The sequence below is a fragment of the Colossoma macropomum genome, unplaced genomic scaffold, assembly GCF_904425465.1.
Source record: "Colossoma macropomum unplaced genomic scaffold, Colossoma_macropomum, whole genome shotgun sequence".
Classification (NCBI taxonomy): Eukaryota; Metazoa; Chordata; class Actinopteri; order Characiformes; family Serrasalmidae; genus Colossoma; species Colossoma macropomum.
The window spans coordinates 63,603,605-63,625,578 of NW_023494792.1; the positions used below are offsets into that span (position 1 = coordinate 63,603,605).

At 43.7% G+C, this 21,974-nt stretch overlaps 1 protein-coding gene across 8 annotated transcripts in view; it reads left to right on the forward strand.

The window, feature by feature from the left end:
• Positions 1-14,121: 14,121 nt before the first annotated feature.
• The window catches only part of plekha5 (pleckstrin homology domain containing, family A member 5), a 177,894-nt gene continuing 170,041 nt past the window's right edge, over positions 14,122-21,974 (forward strand). For all 8 annotated transcript variants that reach the window (XM_036577795.1, XM_036577791.1, XM_036577792.1 and 5 more), the window contains exons 1-3: positions 14,122-14,246; positions 14,576-14,652; positions 15,482-15,539. In XM_036577795.1, coding sequence (XP_036433688.1) covers positions 14,155-14,246; positions 14,576-14,652; positions 15,482-15,539 — 227 coding nt within the window. In that variant the 5' untranslated portion in view covers positions 14,122-14,154. The remainder of the gene's footprint in view (positions 14,247-14,575; positions 14,653-15,481; positions 15,540-21,974) is intronic.

Sequence of the window (21,974 nt, forward strand, 5' to 3'; positions counted from 1 at the left end):
GTGTGTGTGGGTGTGTGTGAGTGTGTGTGAGTGTGTGTGGGTGTGCGTGGGTGTGCGTGGGTGTGTGTGAGTGTGTGTGGGTGTGTGTGAGTGTGTGTGTGTGTGTGAGTGTGCGTGGGTGTGTGTGGGTGTGTGTGTGGGTGTGTGGGTGTGTGTGAGTGTGCGTGAGTGTGCGTGGGTGTGTGTGGGTGTGTGTGAGTGTGTGTGGGTGTGTGTGTGTGGGTGTGTGTGGGTGTGTGTGAGTGTGCGTGAGTGTGCGTGGGTGTGTGTGGGTGTGTGTGAGTGTGTGTGGGTGTGTGTGAGTGTGTGTGTGGGTGTGTGGGTGTGTGTGGGTGTGTGTGGGTGTGTGTAAGACACGGGGGGCTGTGATTTCCACCATGAGAAGTGCTCTTCATTACAGACAGACACACACAGGAGCACTGAACTCACTGCGAAGGTCACCACCAGCCCCAGGCTTCACCCTCACAGTGACCACCGACCCACACTGACTAAACCTGCACCAAACAACACATCTTTACATCTGTTACACCAACAAACAACATTTAAACACATTAAAGTCTCTCTTCAGGAGGGCGCGCACCAATCATGAGCCTCCGCACATGGCCGCTTACATGGCCACGCCCCTGCGCCTCACAGAGCACCAGCCAGTAGTGGGTCACTACAACATGTTTCTCAGTGAGCTCAACACTGAAAATGCGATGTGTGGATTTTTAACTTCTTTAAGTTTTTCCTGTAAAGCCATAACCAAACTAAAGGGGGCGCTGCTCCCACATGCTTTAGGTTATCATCATGATCTTGATCTCCTTTGAAAGGTAACATACTCAAGTGATTTGCTGGGGTCACAATAATTATATTTCGAATTTTAATTTCGAATCCTGAGAATCCCTGTGTGTTTACAGGTTAGCTGCTAAGGCTAAGGCTAACGTCATTTGGTTATGAGCACAGAAACTTTATCTGTTCAATAAGAAAAGCTTACATTGCATCAAATCCTGCTTCCTTATCAGCTCATGCGTCTTTTAAATGACAGATGAAGCTAATCACCATAGATCTCGCTAATTGCTAGTTAGCTAGCTTACTTTACCACAACATAAGCTAGTGTTTGGCACTTTAGGCTCACCTGTTTGCTGAAAAATGGGTCAGAAGTTTTTTTATTTGCCCGTTTATTGCTGTCTTACTGTCTGAGTTTGGTTTCATTTTTACCAGGACATAATTGGCAGACAGCCAGTACCCAGAGGAAGGAGAGATTCAGAACTAGATCTCCTCTTAATCTCATGTTCTTCCCCAGAAGTGGTTCAGTCCCGTGTGGAATCTGAGCGATTTAATCCAGTTTCTCCTGTTTCTGAAATTCAGCTCCTGAGAAATAAACTCTGATTTTCTCTCTTTGATCAAAAACTGTCACACAGATTAACTCTGTAGTGTCTGAGCTGAATAATATCTCCATAAGAACAGTGTGAGATATCATCATTTTCTTATACAGCTCTGTTCTAGATCACAGAACCCTCTCAGCGGTCTGTTAGTGCAGAAGGAGAACTCATGCTTTTCTCCTTCATCATCAGAACTTCTCACAGTAAGCACTCTCCATCAATCTGAAGAATGTTCATTCAGAGAACATTTTTAGCATGCAAAGGGTTCTCTGAGTGTTCATGGTTCTATACAGAACCATTGTCTTTACTGAAGAACCCTTGAAGAACCATCTTTTGTAAGAGTGCATGGGGTTCAGGAGAAACAGTTCAGAGATCAGAGATCCTTCATTAATACAGTATTGAGATCTGCTTTAATTTTCTGAGAGAAACTTAAGAATATAAGTAATGCTCCTGAGTGGCACAACCGTCTAAGCGTTGTCCCTCATCAGGAGATCGCGAGTTCGATCCCTGGTGATGCTACAGCCGTCCGTAGCCGGGAGTCCGAGAGAGCACAATTGGCCTCGCTCTCTCTGGGTGGGTAGGATGGCCCCTCCTTCTCCCCCCATCACTCAGCGTGATGCTAGTCAGCGCAGGCGTCTGTTAGCTGACGTAACAGATCTGGCGGTTGGCGCTTTCCTCCGAGCGCGTTCAGCCGTCCAGTGACGTTGCGTGAGCGGCAGCTCGAAAAGAAGCGGTGGTGCTTCACAGGTCTCAGAGGAAGCCTGTGTTAGCCTTCACCCTCCTAGCGTTGATAGTATCGTGTGACTGGGGGAGTCCTAACTAGCGGGTGGAATTGGAGACGAGTAAATTGGGGAGAAAATCGGGTAAAAATTAAAAAAAAAAAAAAATATATATATATATATATAAGTAATGATAGATGCCGTCGGAGGATCAAAACACATTTGCTTTTAAGCTGGAGGGTGGGGTATGGGGGGGGTAACAACAACAGATAAGCAGAGCTGATCATGGACATTGCAGTCATGTATTGTTTATTCCTATATAGGAACAGACAATATAAAAATTAGAACCCAAAATCGATTGATGTCCGAGGCTTTCGGAGGGCCCTGCTTAAAGAGGTTCATTAATACCCACAGACTGACACCCCGATCATACCTGTCATATACACATCATACACTCAGAGTGTATTTATCACAATAACAGTAACATATCATCATATTGCTCACCCCTATAGGCCGTTTTCACAAGAAACAGAAGTGTGAAAACGCTGCGTAAAACTAGTTCCTCTGTTGCCGTACAGAAAGTTACTGACCTCAGAAATAGAGGCGCTCGTATCACTGCAGCACCACAGAAAGGTGAGTCACTTTATCTTTGTCATAGTTGCCAAGACTGAAATTGGAGAACGTGTCCAGAACTGTTGGAGAACCAACACACAACAATGCGGGAGTCCAAACTAAATACAGGGTTTAAATGATTTGTGGAACAATTCCTTGACAGCTATCAGAGCATAGTAACGTCAGCTACGTCTACAGAGAGATAAATCAATGGAGGGGAAAATAACTATAACCAAAACGCCAGATTAGCCATGTTAGCTGGAAATGTTGAAGCAGCTCGCTAACAATAAACTAGTTGGCAAAAAGCTAAACACACACACACACCAGCAGGGGGCGCGCCGGGTCGTCAGGGTCTGTAACGCTACTGTAAACATTGTACACAAACACCGGCTCCAGTCTGCTCCCTGCTGAGCTCTCGCTCTCTCAGACACTGACAGCTTTTTCAGGGAGAAAATGAAAACTGTTCCTCTGAAAGCGGCTGAAGCAGCAACTTTAAACCGCAAACTTCACGTTAACATTACTCAGCAGTGCTGAAATACAGACTCAGAGGTTCTTTTACTCCGTATGACAGAGTTTATTCCTTTACTAACTGCACAAACTCGTTTCTCCTCTGCTCATCATCAGCTGACACACCGCTGAAACTGAGATGAGGCTGTTTTTGCTTTGAGCTTGAACACTTAAGTGAGCTATACAGGCTCTACGTATCATCTCTGTTGTTGTTATAGCATTAGCAGAAGCAGCACTACCTGCAATGAGAACTTCAAGCAGAGAGTGTGGAGATGTGAACAGGGTGTATCTCATGCCTGCTTCCACATCATAGCTAAAGACTGAGAAGTATTCTTTCCTCTTCGGCCTTCGCTGCAAATTCAACTATTAAACACAAGAGAACGTCAGAAGCAGCCCTGAGGGAGGACTGAGACGTCCATCTGGCACAGTGAGCCGGCAGGAAGGCTTCATCTCTGAGGGCTGCAGAACTGGAGCAAAGGGAGTTTAAAACAAACAGCCTGCAGAGTTTCCTCCAGCTCACAGCTCTCCGTCCTCTGACCCACAGCTCCTCCACCAGCCGGCATGGGAGAGGTCAGCCAGGGTCAGACACACCCATACTGGACAATCAGGAGCAAAAGACTCGAGAAACACCAGTGAGAAAACAGAGGTCACTATTACAAACACGACCACCTTTCAGAACATGGTCAGTTTAAACTCAGCCTCCTGTTATGTTTCTGCTTTTCTACTCGAATCTTAAGGCTGATTATTCAGTAACTGCTTGAAATACATGTTGGTGTTGTTTGTAAAAGCAACTTCAAATTAGCAGAAATGAGTGAAGTTACGCTAATAAACCGACCCGAATCTGAGCAGTTTACAAAATAATGTATACTGTCACAAACCTGAGATTATCAGTGCTTTTATTTTATACGTGGTTTGAACACTTTGGCAGAAATTAAGTTTGAATATCCATTAGCATATTTCATATCTCTGAGCTGCAGTTATGAGCATATGAACTTATTCATTAGCATTAATGCATTAACCCTTTAACTGTCACCCCCTTTTTGCCTGAAACATCATGCCCAAAGTAAAGGGGGCGCTGTTCCCACATTCTCTGGTCTACAGTCCTGATCCTGGTCTCATTTCAAAGGAAAGATCACAACCATCAGAATAACTGTATGGATTGCTGACTCAGAGTAACAGAGTCTAGATGGAGGAGTTTATTTCCTCCTGACTCTCTGATCTCTAAACTGATCTCTGACTCTTGCTGTGTTATCAGACCACATGTTTTGGATTATGGTGTCTCTGTGGAGGCGGCGAGGCTCTGAAGGTGAGGACACACAGATCTGCTAACGTTTGATCATTCGGTGTTTATGTTACAAATGAGACAATTGGAACTGCTGTGAATAACAGATCATTAAATGGTTTACAGGAATGGAATCCTGTGATTTCAAGCTTTCTAACGGTTTATTGGGTTTGATGCGTAAAATGATTTTTAAAAAGTCAGAAGTGATCATTTTGACGGAAGAGTGTGTCGGTACCAGTACAGTGATCTAGAGTTTATTGATCCACCTGAATGAGAAGAAGACAGTCGGAGCTGTCGTATGTATGTATTCTATGAAATATTGAAGTTAGAGAAGTAAAGAACATGAAAAAATGCATGTCTAGAACCGCTGGAGGAACTTTACCCACAGAGAACATGTAGACAAAGTGGCTCCTTAACTAACACCAAAGGCCAAAACTGGTGAATTTCCTGTGTAGTTTCTCTGCCGCTGACTGCGGCTGCTGAGACAGTAAAGTCGTCTCCATCTCGCTGGTCGTCCTCTGTTCCTCAGGCGAGAACCGTCCTCTTTTAGTTGGGACATGGTCAAAGCTGGATTTGGTTCTTTGAAGCTCGATATCGCCGGCCTCGCCGACATCAAAAGTCTCAGTATTCCTTTAAAGATGTATTTTCTGAAACTACCTGTGAGAGTTTTTCTCGTGGGTCAGAGGAGGCGATGGTTCCATCACAGTGCTGGAGAGCTGGACTCAGCCGGGGCTGCAGCTCCTCTCTGAAGGTCTGCCTGGACCTGCTGAGTCCCTCAGTGTTCCCAGTCCTCTGTTCTCCTCTCAGGAACACGCATCTTCACCCGCAGTCCAGCTGACTTTCACTGGTGCCCAAAAAGATAAAAAACATTCTTTTCCTATAATTAGTTGCACAAAATGATATCTTAGCAAGTGAAACATCTTAAATGCAGTTAATATATCTAATATTTCTGAAGGATACTGTAAGATCATTCTACCTGCTTCTACACATTTTTACTTGTTTTAAGTCATTTTATCTAATAAAAAAAGGCAGATCGTTTCTTGTTTTGAGAAATAATAAAGATAATTTTGTTCATTTCAAGAACAAGTAAAATGATTTGCCAATGCATTGAGACACTAAGATAAAATTACTTTAAAACAAGTTAACATGTCTAGAAATGAGTAAAATAATATTATAATATTCCTACAACAGTCTCAAAATGAGAAATGTGAGATATATTAACTACTAATTTAAGATGATTTCACTTGCTGTCATTTTTTGCAGTATAGTTGCATAAAAGCTTACTACATTAATGCGCCCATTGATGTAGTAAGGGCACACAGAGGGCGCTAGAGAGAGACTGTTTGAACACCAAAATGAAAACAAGACACGCTATAGCCCCAGTGTACTCAGGACTGCAGGACAGTCAGCGCTGGGCTCATCTTTTCTGACTGACCACATTAGAAATGCAGAGATAACGATGTGTGTTCTTACTGGTGATTGGCTGAGAGCACCGTCTTCAACTTCATAGCAAACAGGTGAGCTCAGCGTTAGCGACATAAAAGCTAAAAACAAAGAAAGAACAAACAGCTGTTTTGGTGTTTTAAGGGCCCCAAAGCAAACAATCACCAGAGAACAGATTACAGAGAAATAGGGGCTGAAATGTTGTTTAAAAAAGATTTTATCCTTTTAATCATTTATCCTAAATGTGCTTGTGGGTCAGTATTTGTGTTGAGTGAGGTTCTCGATGCTTGTTTGTTGGAAAATGAGGTCTGAATTTCCACTATAAGATCTGGTTTATTACAGAAATGACAGAAAGGTCGTATGATCATTAAAACACAATCAAAATAAAGTAGATAAGAGACAAGCTGAAAAACGCTGAGGCTCCCAGTCTGCAACTCATCCTCCTGAATTTGAGGATGTGTAGCTCAAACCTTCTGTTTGAGTCTGCAGTGGACAAAACAGAAAGATCAAAGAAAGCATTATGAGGAATAATCAAATAAATGCCCCTAAAAAAGATCATTTGGAATGAAAGTCTCTGTACAAACATATTTTCTGGCACCTGGCAGGATTTATACTGTTTGGTCAGGAGGCCCAGCAGGGGATTAAACTAGGCTTAAAACTGCTGTAAGTAGATATTTATGAGGATCCGATGGAGGAAAACACTGATCCTCCTGTAATTCAGGATGTAGCTAAAACCTTCAAACATCAACTAAAGACAGACATTAGACGAGGCATTTAAAGCTGCACTGTGTAAGATTTAGGGATTTGGAGCCCTCTCTGGTGGAAATGTATAACTGCATGTGAACATTCTGTAGCATGGGTTGCGCTTCGGTCTCCTTCCCTGAGTGGATGAATCTGAAAAGAAAATTAGAAGAGAACTCAGTCACTGAGTTTTTTTTGAGGCCGAAACATCGAGACGAACCTTCTTTTTGAGTCTGTGTTTGATGTTAAAACGTAAAGACGTACGACGTGGTGTGAAAAACTCGACGCCTCTGACTTTAAATAATTATTTCAGGCTTTACAGGCGACTCACAGCAGGACATGCTCACCATATTTTAGCCTGTTTTTTATTCTCCTCACTCAGTGATGCTTCTTTCAGTTTAAACAAATATTACACAGTGTAGCTTTAAGTGAGCAAATAAAGAAATACATAAATAAACAAATGACATGAAATTCACTCAAACATGCTCGTACAGTCTCTTTGAGAAACTGCAGCAAAATGAATGCAACAAACTGACACAGTGATTCACAAACAGCCACTGAATGAGAAGATCTTCACTAGTGTTCCACCTTAAATCTGCTGTGTGATCTGGTTCTCCTCCCTCCTGCACAGCAGACGGGATCGATGTGGACAAACATGGTATTTAACTCCATTGGCATTCTCCCCTCGCCTCTGAGCAGCGACCGTAGCCTCGGCTGACCTCACGCTCAGACAGCTTCACCTGGCGTTAAAGCCGGCGTCCTTGAAGAACTTTCAAACACTGCTGTCAGCAGAAGACCTTGTTTACAACAGAGGTTACGACTGCACTGTATCTCAGCCCTACAGCGGCTTTAAAGGGCCAATTTTATCCTTTTAAAAAGATTTTATCCTTTTAATTATTTATACAGCAGCTTTAAAGGGCCAATATCATGGAGAACTGACCTGTAACACACCTGGATCTCTACACTGAATATGAATAATATTCCTGTTGAATTGCTGTATGTCAGCTTTAGCCTCCTGATGTTGATCCTCCTTGATTTGCAAAACCAAATCTGTAATACAAATTAATGAACAATGGTGAACAATCTGATTTGTTCATATCGTCTTAAACTCCCCTCTAAAGGCTCTTCATATAATATGATCCTCATATGTTTCATATCTAAATGCTCCGTTATCTTCATCACTACTTTCCAAAACCGCTGCAGCAGCTTCAGCAGCTGTAAACTCTCTGCACGCCGTTTCACATGAGTCTCCGATGTGGACTGAATGAAGAATGAAGGGTTTCCGGCGTGATGGTCAGTCCTTAGTGATTTCCTGAGTGTCCATTGGTCAGTTTCACACAGAATGTAGACGGACACACCAATCCACCAGCTCCACACGGTGAAAGGCAGATGACGTGTATCTCAGCCCCTCTTCATAGGCTCATAACTCCGGATGTGAGTCTCGTATGATCTCGTGATAAGATGGAATGGAAAGGGCGACTCTACAGATTCAGGAAGTGTCTGAACTGGATTTCTGAGCTGGATCATCACAAAGATACAGACACAGATACAGAGACAGAGGATTTGACGAGCGGTTGAGTTTGTTGATTCCAGAAGGTTAATGTGAGATCTGGAACAACAGCACACAAAGCACTTCAATCGTCGTCCACTCACAAGAAGAAAAGGTAGAAAAGGTGTAAAAGGTGCACTGTGGAAACGTTCAGCTTAATTCACCTGATCTCAAAGACGCTAATACTAACGCTGTTATGCTAATCTGTTGATATTTTATGTTCAGTGACACATTGTGCAGGGGAACACACCCAAATATCGCTCTGTTGAAAAACTGCCCAAAAATAAAAATTTTAAGCACAAAAGTTTACTTTTGCTTTCCTGGGGGTCTTTATGCTCTGCAGTGATAAACATCTGGAGAACTGCTGGTCTAGAATGACCTCTTAGTGCTCCTGCATTCATACATTCATTCAACAGGAGCTGATTATCATCATTTCCAGTGTATTTTATTAGGACGAGTTGAAACTGTTAGAAAGCTTTGACACCTTCACAGCTTCAGACCAACAAATCAATGCTGACGCAGCTGGAGGGGACTGAAGAGCAGCAGACTCTGAGTTCCTGCAGAATCCTATAGAATCTTCAGAAGCCCAGGAAGCCTGTGTAGATGGTGTCAGAGACGGTGTCCTTCATCACTCCACCCAGGTCCCAGCGCTAAAGAAGCCTCATTAATAATCATTATGTGAGCAGCTCTGCTCATGTTTAATAACTGAGGGGGAAACAGACTCAGAGATCATTTGGAGCTTTGATGAGAACTCAGCAGCCTGACGGGTGACGAGGACAAGCTTCCGAGTGACCACTGACCATTACACCTCTGCCTCAGACTGACCGGCAGATCTGCTTTCACTGTTTAACTAATAACGAGAAGGTGGAGAAAACAGCTGAGATGTAAACAGAGTGGTTCAGAGTGGTTTGGTGTGAAATGCTCTGTTCTAGATAATCTTACCGAGTCAGAACTGTTCACAGTGGTGGTGATAGGAACCAGACGTCCCCCTCTAAAAGCTCCCTCACAGAAAGTTCCTACATGAAATGGTTATGAATTCACTGCCTGATGACTGAGACACTGTTTTATGATAGTTTAGAGAACTTAAACTCCATTCATGGTGGAGGGATACATGCAGGGCGCTGTGAGGCAAAATAGTCCCCAAAGAAAACTTATTATTTCAGATTTTCCACTATTTTCCATCATCAACATTCCATATAAACTCAGAAGACTCGTGTAGGTTCACTGGTGGTTCTGGATAGTAAATAAAATGTCTATATCTGTGTTGTAGTCATGGCGACCTCTGGTTCCTATCACCACCGTCTTTATTTATAGAGCACTTTTCAAAGTGGGGGCTTTACAGACAGCTGATAAAGCTTACCAATAACAGAAAAAACTGAGGATTAATTTTAAATCACATAAAATTACATTACAAAGACCACCAAAGAGCCGTAGAGTTTTACTGAAGCTCTGAGTTAAAGAGCTGCGTTTTCAGATGTTTATTAAAAGTGAGCTCTGAGCTCGACTGTCTAATAAAAGCTGAACTGAGCTCCACAGTTTAGAAGCAGAATAACTGAAAGAGTCTCTCCATGTTTTCTGTGTTTTACTGAAGGAGTTCAGAAGGTCAGAATCTGCTGATCTGAGATCATAAACAGACGGTCAGGAGCTTTAAGGTCATTTAGAGCTTTAAAAACCAGCAGCAGAGCTTTAAACTCTCTCTAACAGATCCAGGCGGTCAGTGCAGTGTGTAACGGGGTGATATGAGCTCTGTGTTGGTGCTGTGAGGATCCGTGCTGCTGCGTTCTGTACTGGTTCTAGAGGATGGACTGTTTTCTCAAGTAAGAAGATCATTACAGTGATCAACTCTGCTGAACAAACACAGCCACAGGTTTCTCTGCGCCGCTCTGAGAGAGAACATTTTGAAAATTTTGAAAAATCGATGGAATTCCCCTGTAAGTTTTTCTTCTCATTAGCAGGTGATGCTTCACTTTAGTTTTACAGTGAATCTGATCTGCGGGACAGAAATGTAATTTAGCAGCAGCAAAACATACAAACATTAAACATCTGATCCCCCTCAGCTCCACAGACCTCAGAGCGTCCACCAGAAACACTGTCCACTCACACAGGCTGATCTGTTTAAGCCCCCCAATCAGACTGGATTACTAACTGGGTAGATTAGTGGTGGCTGGGGGTGAGCCTGAGTGTCTGAGCCTGAAGACCCCTCACCACAAACACCTCCAGCGTGCTGAGGGCTCTGATGAAGCTGCTGAAGCCGTGACGTTATTAAACCAGGAGCAAAGTGGACAGAACACACAGCACATCACCGCTGCTGGGATCTGATTGGCTGAACACATGGAATGTATACATCAGTGTTCACTGGTTTACCTTTACATAGACATTTTTCTGAGGACAGTTGATGAGATCAATAGTGATGAGCTCTTTTAGTGAGTCAGATGAGTCGGCTCAGCTCACTAATGAGAGCCGACTCTTTCGGTTCACTAATGAGTCCTCATTTTTTTAATTAGCCATGTTAATAATAACAGATGCCATTTGTTTTTCTGTAAAACCTTTGTCTACTTTTTAATAAACAAAAACTACATTATTATTGTTAAAGACAGTTAGATGTTGATAAGTAGTCCGACTGAATGAGTCAGTAATCAGAATAAGTAGCGAGGCATGTTTGGAAACACGGCCAAGACAAAACACAGTGAAACGTTTATTTAAACAGAAACGGTGGTGCGCTGTAACTACGGCAGCTGAGAAGGTCATTCCTGATGTCCTTCCAGCGTTTTCTATTCCAAAATCTTTACAATAAAATACAACAAACACGCTTAACTTATTCAATAGCTGCGTACACTGAACTGCAGCGGCCGCATGTGCAGAGACTTTATTAGAGTCCAATGTGTGCTGCATTTTTAATACAGCAGCGTTTATATACATGTCGCTGCTGATTGGATAACAGCTTTGACACGTCCACCAATCAGGAGAAAGCACCTCAAAGCTGCTGCACACCGTTTCACACTGATTCGAAGAAACGTCATTCAACCTGGAAACTGCAGTAAAACGGTGCACCGCGGTTTGAGACTGAATGTGCTGCAGCTGTTGGGAATGATGAGGGGCGGAACCGTTTGTTTAGGTTTAATAAAAAAACAGCTCCTAAATGCGAGTTGGCCTCCAGAGTTCACCTAAAAGAGGCGACTTAAAGACCCGATTCATTCACTAAAGCACAACTTCATCTACTTTTTTAAAGCCAAACCATCAGAACACAAGGAGTAAATCCAAAGAGATTCTTATTCGCATAATGTGATTACATGGCTTTCTGATTCAAAATCAGAATCAGAATCAAAATCAGAATCAGAATCTTTATTTTCCCAGGACCAGCTGTACAAGGAGTTTCTGTTGGTGCAAGTGTAAACACAAAATTAAATAACACTAATATATATATATATATATATATACGTATATATATATATATATACATATATATATATATATATAGACAGATAGATGGAAAATGATCTGATACATATAAACATAAAATAGGCAGTACATAAACAATTAACTGAGAGAACAGAGCAGAAAATATGAATATAAGCATATTTATTAAACATTCATACAGCAATAAGTTAGAACGCTAATGTGCACCGACTGCAGTGAGGAGAGAGTTAGAGGCTCTTATTCAGAAAGAGTTTGGACTCATAAACTCTTAAAAAGGATGTTTCTGCAAACGTTCTTGAGTAAATACTATGGTTCTATATAGAACCATGAACACTCAAAAAACCTTTTGTATGGTGAAATGGTTCTTCAGATTGATATGGTTCTTCAGATTGATATGGTTCTATATAGCACCAAAAATGGTGCTCCTGTTTTATACAAGATTGTCATCATAACAATAGCAGAACCCATTTTCAAAACGGTTCTATATAGAACCATGTACAACACAATCTACATCAATGTGAAGAACCACTTCACCATGCAGAGAACCTTTTAGTCATGCAGATAGTACTTTGAGTTTTCATAGTTCCATACAGAACCACTGACCTCGCTCACCAACCGTTCTTAAGAGGAAGTTTCTTCTTCTTTGGCGAAGATTCTGCCTCACCGATGTTCTCTTATGTAAGAGAACAGAATCTACACACACTCAAGAGCACAAAGGAGAGAACAGTTCTGCGCTTTAAGAACACGACATGAATTTGACGGAGACTTTTTCTTAGGACCTTTATCAAGAACACACTTAGGAGAATACTGGAGAAAGAGGCTCAGTGTCTTTACTAAAGAACCCTTGAAGAACCGTCTTCCTAAGAGTGTGTACTGTGGTTATGTGCATCACAGTGTGTGTAATAAAGTGTGTGTGATGCTGTTTGTGGGTCCTTATTTAGGAATCTTTGTGCAGTTTGTGCGTCTCTGCATCACTCATACGTTTAAAGGAAGAACAATCTGCTCAGTCTCTGCTGTGACGTATGTGTGGTGCCGTCTCTAAGAAGAGTAACAGACAAACAAACAAACAAACACAAAAACCTCGTCTAAATCCATTGTTGTTTTGGTCATTATAGACTGAAACTGCGCAGTGAGCACAGAGATATTTAGCGCTGCATTTCAGAGGAATAATTTATTCAAATGTAAGAAATAATTTAACATATAAACTACACATTCTGTAGAAGTCAGATAACAGTTAGTGTAAGATTTCTCTCGAGGGCGTCTCCACTCAGGCGGGACAAGATGCCCCTTAAAAAATGCTTTAAAACGAAATTGCAATCAAAAGCTGTTGTTTAAAGCAGGGGTGCACAAACTTTTCATCTTGGGGGTTTATTAAAATAAATTTTGTTGGTAAAATTAAAAATACATTTCTGACTCAGTTTCTCACCAAACCACCCTGAGTGGACTTACTGACGTCTTCCTCTTTAGGTGGTGTTAGAAAACCTAGGGTCAGAATTCAGTTCACTGCCTCCTTTTAAGGGCAATTCCACCTCTTTTTCAAATTTTCTGCATAACTCACCCTCTCAGAGGAGCTGCACTGAAACTCTGAAGTCGTACTGCGAGAGGAAAAATGCATCTCTGCCAGCTTTCTGTGGCCTCACAGTACATATCAATAAACAAAACTGAAAATCAATGTGTTGAATTAGAATCTTTGTTTTCTTAAGTTTAGTCATTTTAAAATACTGTTAAATCACCTGATTCATTACGGTTGAGCATTTTCTCTATTTGATCCTTGTTTTATCTATTTATTTGGTTTATTTATGTTATTATCTTTGTTTAAAACAGGCTCTTAAAGGGGAATTCCACCAACCTTTCTCAAAATTCAAAGTTCCAGAGAAACTTACCGAGTCAGAACTGTTCACAGTGGTGGTGATAGGAACCAGACGTCCACCTCTAAAAGCTCCCTCACAGAAAGTTCCTACATGAAATGGTTATGAATTCACTGCCTGATGACTGAGACACTGTTTTATGATAGTTTAGAGAACTTAAACTCCATTCATGGTGGAGGGATACATGCAGGGCGCTGTGAGGCAAAATAGTCCCCAAAGAAAACTTATTATTTCAGATTTTCCACTATTTTCCATCATCAACATTCCATATAAACTCAGAAGACTCGTGTAGGTTCACTGGTGGTTCTGGATAGTAAATAAAATGTCTATATCTGTGTTGTAGTCATGATTCCTATAGAATTTTCATTTGGGAAAAAATGGTGGATTTCCCCTTTAAAGCACCTCCCAGTGAAACCACAGTGAGCCGCTCCACCCGAAACGCCGAAGTTCAGTGTGTTCAGCTCTGAGCTGAGTGGGACAGACGGACGGACGGACAACCCCCCCCCACCCCCGCCACCACCCTACCCTTCAAAGGCGCATGCGCACGCGAGGGCCGCCCCGTTGCCATGGTTTCCGTGCTCGCGCGCGCGCTCGCGCGAGGACGACGGCGACGCGCAGCTCTCGCGCTGCTGCTGCTGCTCAGAGTGCAGACATGGCGGCGGATCTGAAGCCCGACTGGCTCTCCTGTCTGCCTTCAGCCTGGAGCTCCGGGGTCACGCGGGACGGGCGCGTGTTCTTCATCAAGTAAACGTCTTCATCAGCTCTTCTTCTGCGCTTTTCGCCGAGCTGGACTCGCCTTCCTCCTCGACAGGGTCTCCTTCGAATTCGCTCGGTCCACCTTAAACGGTGCAGCAGTCACATTCTGGCGCCTCCGGAGTCCGAGTGTTACTGCTGCACCATTTAAGGTGGACCGGGAGAGTTGGAGGGAGACGCTGCCGAGCAGGAGGCCAACTTCAGCCCCGTTTCTTCTCCTTCAGCCCCGTTTCTTCTCCTTCAGCCCCGCTTCTCCTCCTTCAGCCCCGCTTCTCCTCTTCTGCTCTTTTCACTCTCGCTCTGTTTTTCTCTCCCAACAGTGAAGAAGCGAAGAGCACGACCTGGCTGCACCCGGTCACCGGAGAGGCGGTCATCACCGGACACAGGAAGACCGCAGGTACACACAGCTGTGTGTGTGTGTGTGTGTGTGTGTGTGTGTGTGAGAGAACGAGGGGAAAATGTCATTACGGAATTTACGGAATCCTGCAGCAGCTCCGAGTGTCTGTCGCTGGGAGTGAAACTGCAGCTGGACTCCTGTCTGTCTGTCTGTCTGTCTGTCTGTCTGTGGACTGAAGTTAGATTTAAGAGTGATCACCATTTGCTGGTTCTAGTGATGTCCATTAATAACAGCCTGACCGCTCACAGCACCAGTAGACCATATTTTCTGCAATTTTGTGCATTTTGTTGCATATTTTTTGTGCTATTTTCTGCACATTTCCTGCATTTTTCTACATTTTTTCAGAATTTTTTTTTCTGAATTTTGTTGCATTTTTTTCCCTTATATTTGGAGTTTTCACCATTTTCTGCATTTTGTTTTTTACATTTTTTCTGCATTTTCTTCTAAACATTTCTGCATTTTTCCTCCATTTTTTCTGCATATTTTTTCCCTTTTCTCTAGCTTCCCGTGTGGGCGATGGACTGCGATTTCAGCCTTTCAGGCTCGCTTCTTTCTACTCCTTGTAGTCTCCTGCGCATGAGCGCGCACCCAAACTCATTTACATATCACACCGTTATGAGCCCAGCAGCGATACCGCCGCTGCTCGAATGGCTCAGAATGGCTCAGACTGGCTGTGGTGGTGATCCTGAGTGATGTGCAGTGTGATGTGTGGTGAGCTCCGGCGTGGGAACGCCACACAGCACTGCAGATCCAGGAGAGATGTTCTAGAAACGCTGCAGACCTGCTGCGCAGAGACGCCCGGCTGATTCTGCTCTTTCTCTGCTTTTAGATCTGCCGACCGGATGGGAAGAAGGATACACGTTCGAGGGAGCGCGCTGCTTCATCAAGTGAGTGGGATTTTTCCCTTTTTTGGCTCTCGGCTCGTGGTGGACGAGGGACGGCTTTGCGTTGCACAGATTTGGGATGATCACACACTCACACACCCCGTTGTGCCGTAGCGTAGCTGAACGTGCAGCTCTGCCTACACAGACGTGCTCCTGCTCTCCCTCTGAGAGCCGTCGTCAGAGGGAGGCTGAGTCTGACAGGCCCGTGTGACTCACGGCGGCTCCGCCGAACCGGCTCTACTTGTTGCTGAATGTTGTGAAGCTCTCAGACGTGCGCAGGTCGAGTTCGCGCACGTCAGGTGTGTTTTTCTCTCTGCGGCGAGCTGCGAGACTGTTGCAGCCTGCAGCACTTTCTGCTGCTTCTGCAGCTCTGTTTGCATGAACCTCAGTGATGGTGGTTCTCTCTGTGGAGGAGGGGTTGCACATCGGAAGGATCTGATGATGGTGATGAAGATGTAGCACCTGATGGTGTCTCAGCAAGTGAAACATCTTAAATGTAGTTAAAATATCTAATTTCTCATTATGAGACTGTTGTAGGAATATTATGATTATTCCACTTATTTCTGCTTGGTGTAAGTAATCTTTTACTTGTTTTAAGCAAGATTGTCTTCGTTATTTCTCAAAACAAGAAATGATCTCCTTAAAACAAGTAAAAATGTATAGAAACTGGTGGAATAATCTTATACTATTCTTACAACAGACTCATAATGAGAAATATTAGATATATCAAGTACTTTTAGGATGTTTTGACTTGGCTGAGGTGTCGTTTGTGCTGTGTGCCTCAGTGTCGCCTCACACCTGTGAAAAGTGGCGTTTGAGTGTGTCTGTGTGAAAGTAAATATCAGTGAAACCTGAATTCATGATTAGAATAAATAAATCTGGAAGACCAAACAGATCCACAGCACGACAAACTAGTCTGCACGCAAAGTGATGGGCTGATCAGTCTAGCCAATCAGAGGAATCTTTCACTGATTCAGCGCGCTCAGTCTGCTGAACAGGTGCTGATATTATGAGTGTAATATGCTAATGAGTTTCTGAACATGTGCTTTGTGCTCATGTCTTAACGTGTTAGTGTTTGCCCCTAGGGGGGACATACTTAGAGGATTCAGGTTAGTTTTCCATATTTTTAATGTTTTGAGGTGTCTTGAACAGTTTGAGCTCTAAATCCGTTTTTGTTTTCAAACAATGTTTTTATCGTTTGCAAAAGAAACCATAAAATTTACAACCTCTGCAGTTTATAATTGAGTTTTGAAAGTCCAGTCATTTGAGCGTGGGCATACTTATCACAGGCCCCACCCACTTTACTATGATGCGCTCCACCCAGCTGCCTAGTTTGGGTTGTTGACGGTAGAAAGATGGTGAAACAGAGACTGTCAGAAGAAACCAGGCAGCAGATCAGACCACAGAGTTTAATATTCCACACAGTTTAAATTCAGTTTTTCGGTTTCTGCTGACATCATTACACCTTCGTGGATGCTGCGTCTATGTGTTGGTGGTCGACAGCAAACAGGATATTGGATAATTTTTACTGAAGCATTAATGAAAAACTCTGCAGCACACCGCAGCGGAACGTTCCAGCAAGAGTTTTCCCTCTTCCCGTCGACTGCAGCTGTGGAATAAGCCAACACCAAGAACGCCAAACGTCTCATTGTTGAAGTTCTGTGTTATACAGCAAAACATTATAAGCTCTATTTGGATGGGATTAGTTTACAGGTGTAGGTGGATAATGTAGTTTTCACTGGTGTAAAGTCATTGTAGTCCCGTCTGAAGGCACCATATCAGTCAAACTGAGCTTTAGAAATAATCCCAGGTTATTTTAATTCTGTACAAATCGACATGTTGATAAAAACGCTCTCATATTTTCTAAAGTGTTGAGGCACCCAAAGAAGAGTTTACTTCTGTTCTCTGTGGCTAACATTAATCCGATGTTTACTGCCTTACCTCAATAGTACAATGCAGAACATTAAAACATAAAAATTACATACAAACTGTTTGATTATATGCAGTGATGTTGGATGTAAATTCCCAAACTAAAGACGATCCTCTCTGTCATTTATACCAAGACTTCAGATCCATTGTGAGTGGATTAAAAACGTTACAGGTGTCTTGTGGTAAACTGGTGTCACCCACCTCTCCAGGGAAAGCTAATCCCGTCTGGAAGGTGCTGAAGAACCTCCTCAGCTGCTCCGATAATGATCTGTATCCGCAGGTGGCGCTGTCACCATGGCAGTGTCTTCATGGCTGCATGCGGCCATTGGTGGCGTATCGCTGTGAGGGGGGATTTCCTTCAGTGCCGGTGATCTGAGTGATGACGGACAGCAGGCTCGGTGTCTCAGCGTCTGACCTGGTGGAGACGGTGTTGTGATCTTGGAGAGCTTAATGTGATATGATGAACTGAAGCATTTGATCCCGTTCAGTCATTAGATGAGATTTCCTGCGGACTCAGAGCTCCCGAGCTCCAACGCTACAATAGCGTCTTTTATTCCGGAGGAATTCGGCGAGGTTTCAGAGAGATGGCGAGAGTTCCTCTACACACTTGCTGTGATGGGAGCCAGTCTGGTTTTCAAGCTCGTTCCAGCTGGACTGATGTTTACAGACACGTTCTGTTTGGATCACTTTGATTGGTCCCCAGAAAATGAGGCTTTGTTTTGGTGGGAATACGTTGTGTGGTCATTTCTCTCTCCTGGAGTTGTCAGTCGAATGGAAATGGCTTTGATGGTTAGAGGCCTGAATGAGTGGATTATAAACTGCTTGTAGTTTAGAACCGAGTGTCTTGTTCTTTGAGTGAATGTAAGCTCAGTGTGTTTTCAGACTCGGCCGGTTTGGCTGGATTTAAACGAGTCCTGGTGTGATTGCTGTGGCAGTGCGGTTCGTTAGAGCGAGTGTGGACGCTGCCCTGCGAACTCTGGTGCACGAAATAAGCAGGCCGAGACCCCCTGAGGAGGGCGGTCTCGGTTCACTTCAAAGTGAACCGTGGTGCAGTTTGTTTGAAGTGTGAACACAATACAGAACAAAGACAGAACGAAGCGGCGAATCCTCTCTGCAGAACTTCTCATGGTGAGGTTGAGTTTCTGTTGCTGTTTTATCGTCTCGTCAGTTCCATTTACTCATATCTCTGTTGTTGGAACAAAACTTCGCATCTTCAAAATGGTAACTTTACCGGAGAAGGAAAAAATGGACCTTAAGTTTAAAGTTAATCAGTGGAACCAGACTTTTTTTTTTAAGTGTTCTTTGGCCGTTCCTGTTGGTCCATTCTTCATATAATTTACACACAATGTAAAGAGTAACAGGCTTTTTCACAAAATATGGAGAAAACTGAAAAACAACATGTAAACGGAGATACGAGGTTTTGTTCCAGCAGCAGTGATTTTACACATTTATATTGCATATTAAAGTGCCGAGGCTTCAGCGAGCCACTCTAGGCCATTTCACCTGTTCTGCGTCGTAACCGCGGTGACACTGGGAGTCTCATGGCTTATTGTTCTAATATCATAAGACATAAATAAAACCAGTGAGTCCAGATAGGACAGAGGACAGATTCAGAAAGGTCAGTGGACGTTGTCACAGGTGCTGTGCATCATAAAATCCACCCAATCAGTTGTAAAACTTTTGTTTACATCTTTTGGTTTGATGTAAAACGTGTTAGTGAGTGTGTTTACATGCACTCATTAATCCGATCATAATCAGATTTCTGCAGTTTTCTGATTATTAAGTGGTCGTGTAAACACACACTCTGATTTCTGAGATCAGATTAAGGTCTATAAATCTGATTAGTAAATCTGATAAAGTGGCTATATCTGAGTCAGTGATGGGGTTTCTCAGTGTAAACTCTCACTCTGATTTCTTTCGTTTCCCTCAGTCTGAGCTTGTGTGGAAACAGACGGCGGTACCAGAAACAGCGAGCAGCGTTTAACACAGAACTCACAAGACCAACACAGCACTTTTGGAGAGACACTGAAACCGACTACACACTCGACAGAATAAAGGATTCAAATATTCTTCATCTTCTAGATGATGTTTAAAAAAAGCTGCGGTGTGAAGTTTGAGTTTTACGTTACGATTACGTCGCGTCTTCTTTTGTGAGTTTATTGGCTGGTTGTAAAGCAGAAATCTGATTACTGTCTGACTCATGCAGACCTGGAGTTTCCCCATTATCTGATTACCCAAGAGCATGTAAACGTGTTGATCGGATTGCTGACAAAATCTGATTTTCTGCAGTTATCGGATTATTAAGTGCATGTAAACGCACTCAGTGTGAACGGTAAGTGAACCAGAACTAAAATGGAGCTTATCATGTTCTGCTTTGGTCTGGTTCAAGAGAACCGAAGAACGAGTATAAACACACTCTTAAACCATGTGTTGTGTTTCTCCACGTCAGGCTGGTCTCACAACTTCTCTTCCTCTCCTGTGCTCCTCCTCCTCGTCCTCCTTGTCCTTCTTCTTGGCTCTGAGGAGCAGCACTGAGCCGCTTGTGTATCAGTGTCTCCTTTCCTCTCTGGGGACTCGCTGTGTTCCCCATACCAGACAAATCTGAGGCTGCACTGTGCGCCCTGCTCTCTCTCTCTCTCGCTCTCTCTCTCACTCTCTCTCTCTCTCTCTCTCGCTCTCTCTCTCACTCTCTCTCTCGCTCTCTCTCTCACTCTCTCTCTCGCTCTCTCTCGCTCTCTCTCTCACTCTCTCTCTCGCTCTCTCGCTCTCTCTCGCTCTCTCTCTCGCTCTCCCTCGCGCTCTCTCTCTCTCTCTCTCGCGCACTCTCTCTTTTTCTCTCTCTCTCTCACGCTCTCTCTTTTTCTCTCTCTCTCTCTCTCTCTCTCTCTCTCTCTCGCTCTCGCTCTCTGGATTATCTCTGAGTGTTTGAGCACAGAGTGCATACTGATTCCTCGGCCTTGCTGCTGCACTGCAACGTGCGGTTTTCCCTCAAAAGACGCATTATGAGGCGTCCGTGTGAAGTGCCCTTTGTTCTGATCCGGGAGCGAATGTCCTGTGACTACGACGGAGGAACGTCAGGCCCGATCTGAGCTCAGCATAAAAGAGCGACGCCTGCCAGCAACCTTTGACCGGTCGCTCTGCAGAATTCCTCCTCTTACACCAGCAGCCGATGGCAGGCAGCCAGACAGGGAGAACGATACGGGGTCATTCATTACTCCGGCTCAGCGTGGCTGAGAGACGGGAGGGGGAAAGACAGCGTTTCATGTACGACAAGTCGCGCCATATTTTGATTAAGGCTGTCACTATCAGTTATGTTAGTAATCGAGTCATCTAACGATTATTTTGCTGATTAATTTCTGAGTAATCAGAGTTTTAGACTGAGGCCAAACAGTGAAATGGGCTTAGATGGACCGGACGTGCACTTCTCTGGAGAGAGATTTAGTTTAAAACATTGTAATCTGCATAAGATCTACATAAAATGTTGATGATGGAAAATAGTGGAAAATCTGAAATAACAAGTTTTCTTTGGGGACTATTTTGCCTCACAGCGCCCTGCATGTATCCCTCCACCATGAATGGAGTTTAAGTTCTCTAAACTATCATAAAACAGTGTCTCAGTCATCAGGCAGTGAATTCATAACCATTTCATGTAGGAACTTTCTGTGAGGGAGCTTTTAGAGGTGGACGTCTGGTTCCTATCACCACCACTGTGAACAGTTCTGACTCGGTAAGTTTATCTAGAACAGTGTTTCACACCAAACCACTCTGAACCACTCTGAACCACTCTGATTACATCTTAACCAGTTAATTATGTAGATTTTATGTAGAAGTTGGTGGAGTTCCCCTTTAGCTGCAGACGGCTGGTTGTAGCTCTGATTGTAGATCAGCGCTGAGGCGGAGAGATTTACTGTAGGTGTGCTCGTCTCTGATTGCTCCAGACTCGGCTCTGCTCTGCTGAGGAGAACGGCGCTCAGTAAAGAGATCTGTGACCTGTGACTGACTCCGGGGGAGGTGCTGGGGGGTAGTGGAGGGGGAGGGAGGGCCGCAGGCCTATCAGGGAAGGTAGGGCTAGTTTAGGGCCGACTGCCAGGCCTCCGCAGCCGTAGGTCTGCAGAGTAAACAGCCAGAGAAGAAGCAGTGATTGGCCGATAGTCTCTACCCTCTGTTTAGCAGGCTGCTCTGTGATTGGACAGTGGGCGAAAGGCCACACCCCCTTTTCTCGCTTTTAGCTCAGGCTGCCTTTTATGGGGAGCGCAGGGCAGAGCAAACAGGCGTGAAAGCAGAGAGCTGTGCTGCCTCTGCAAAAGACTGAAGCCTCTTATTTATTTTCACCTGCTTGCCAGGCCGTCTGACGAGGCCGCAGGACAGAAAGTGTGGAAAATATTAAATATGGCCTGAACAGCGTTTTACAGGCTTCTGATCGTCCTCCTCCACTGGAAAACTGAAGAATTGCTCTTATTTTTTAGGGTTCACTTCACTTATTTGTTAAAATTGCCAATACAAATCTAG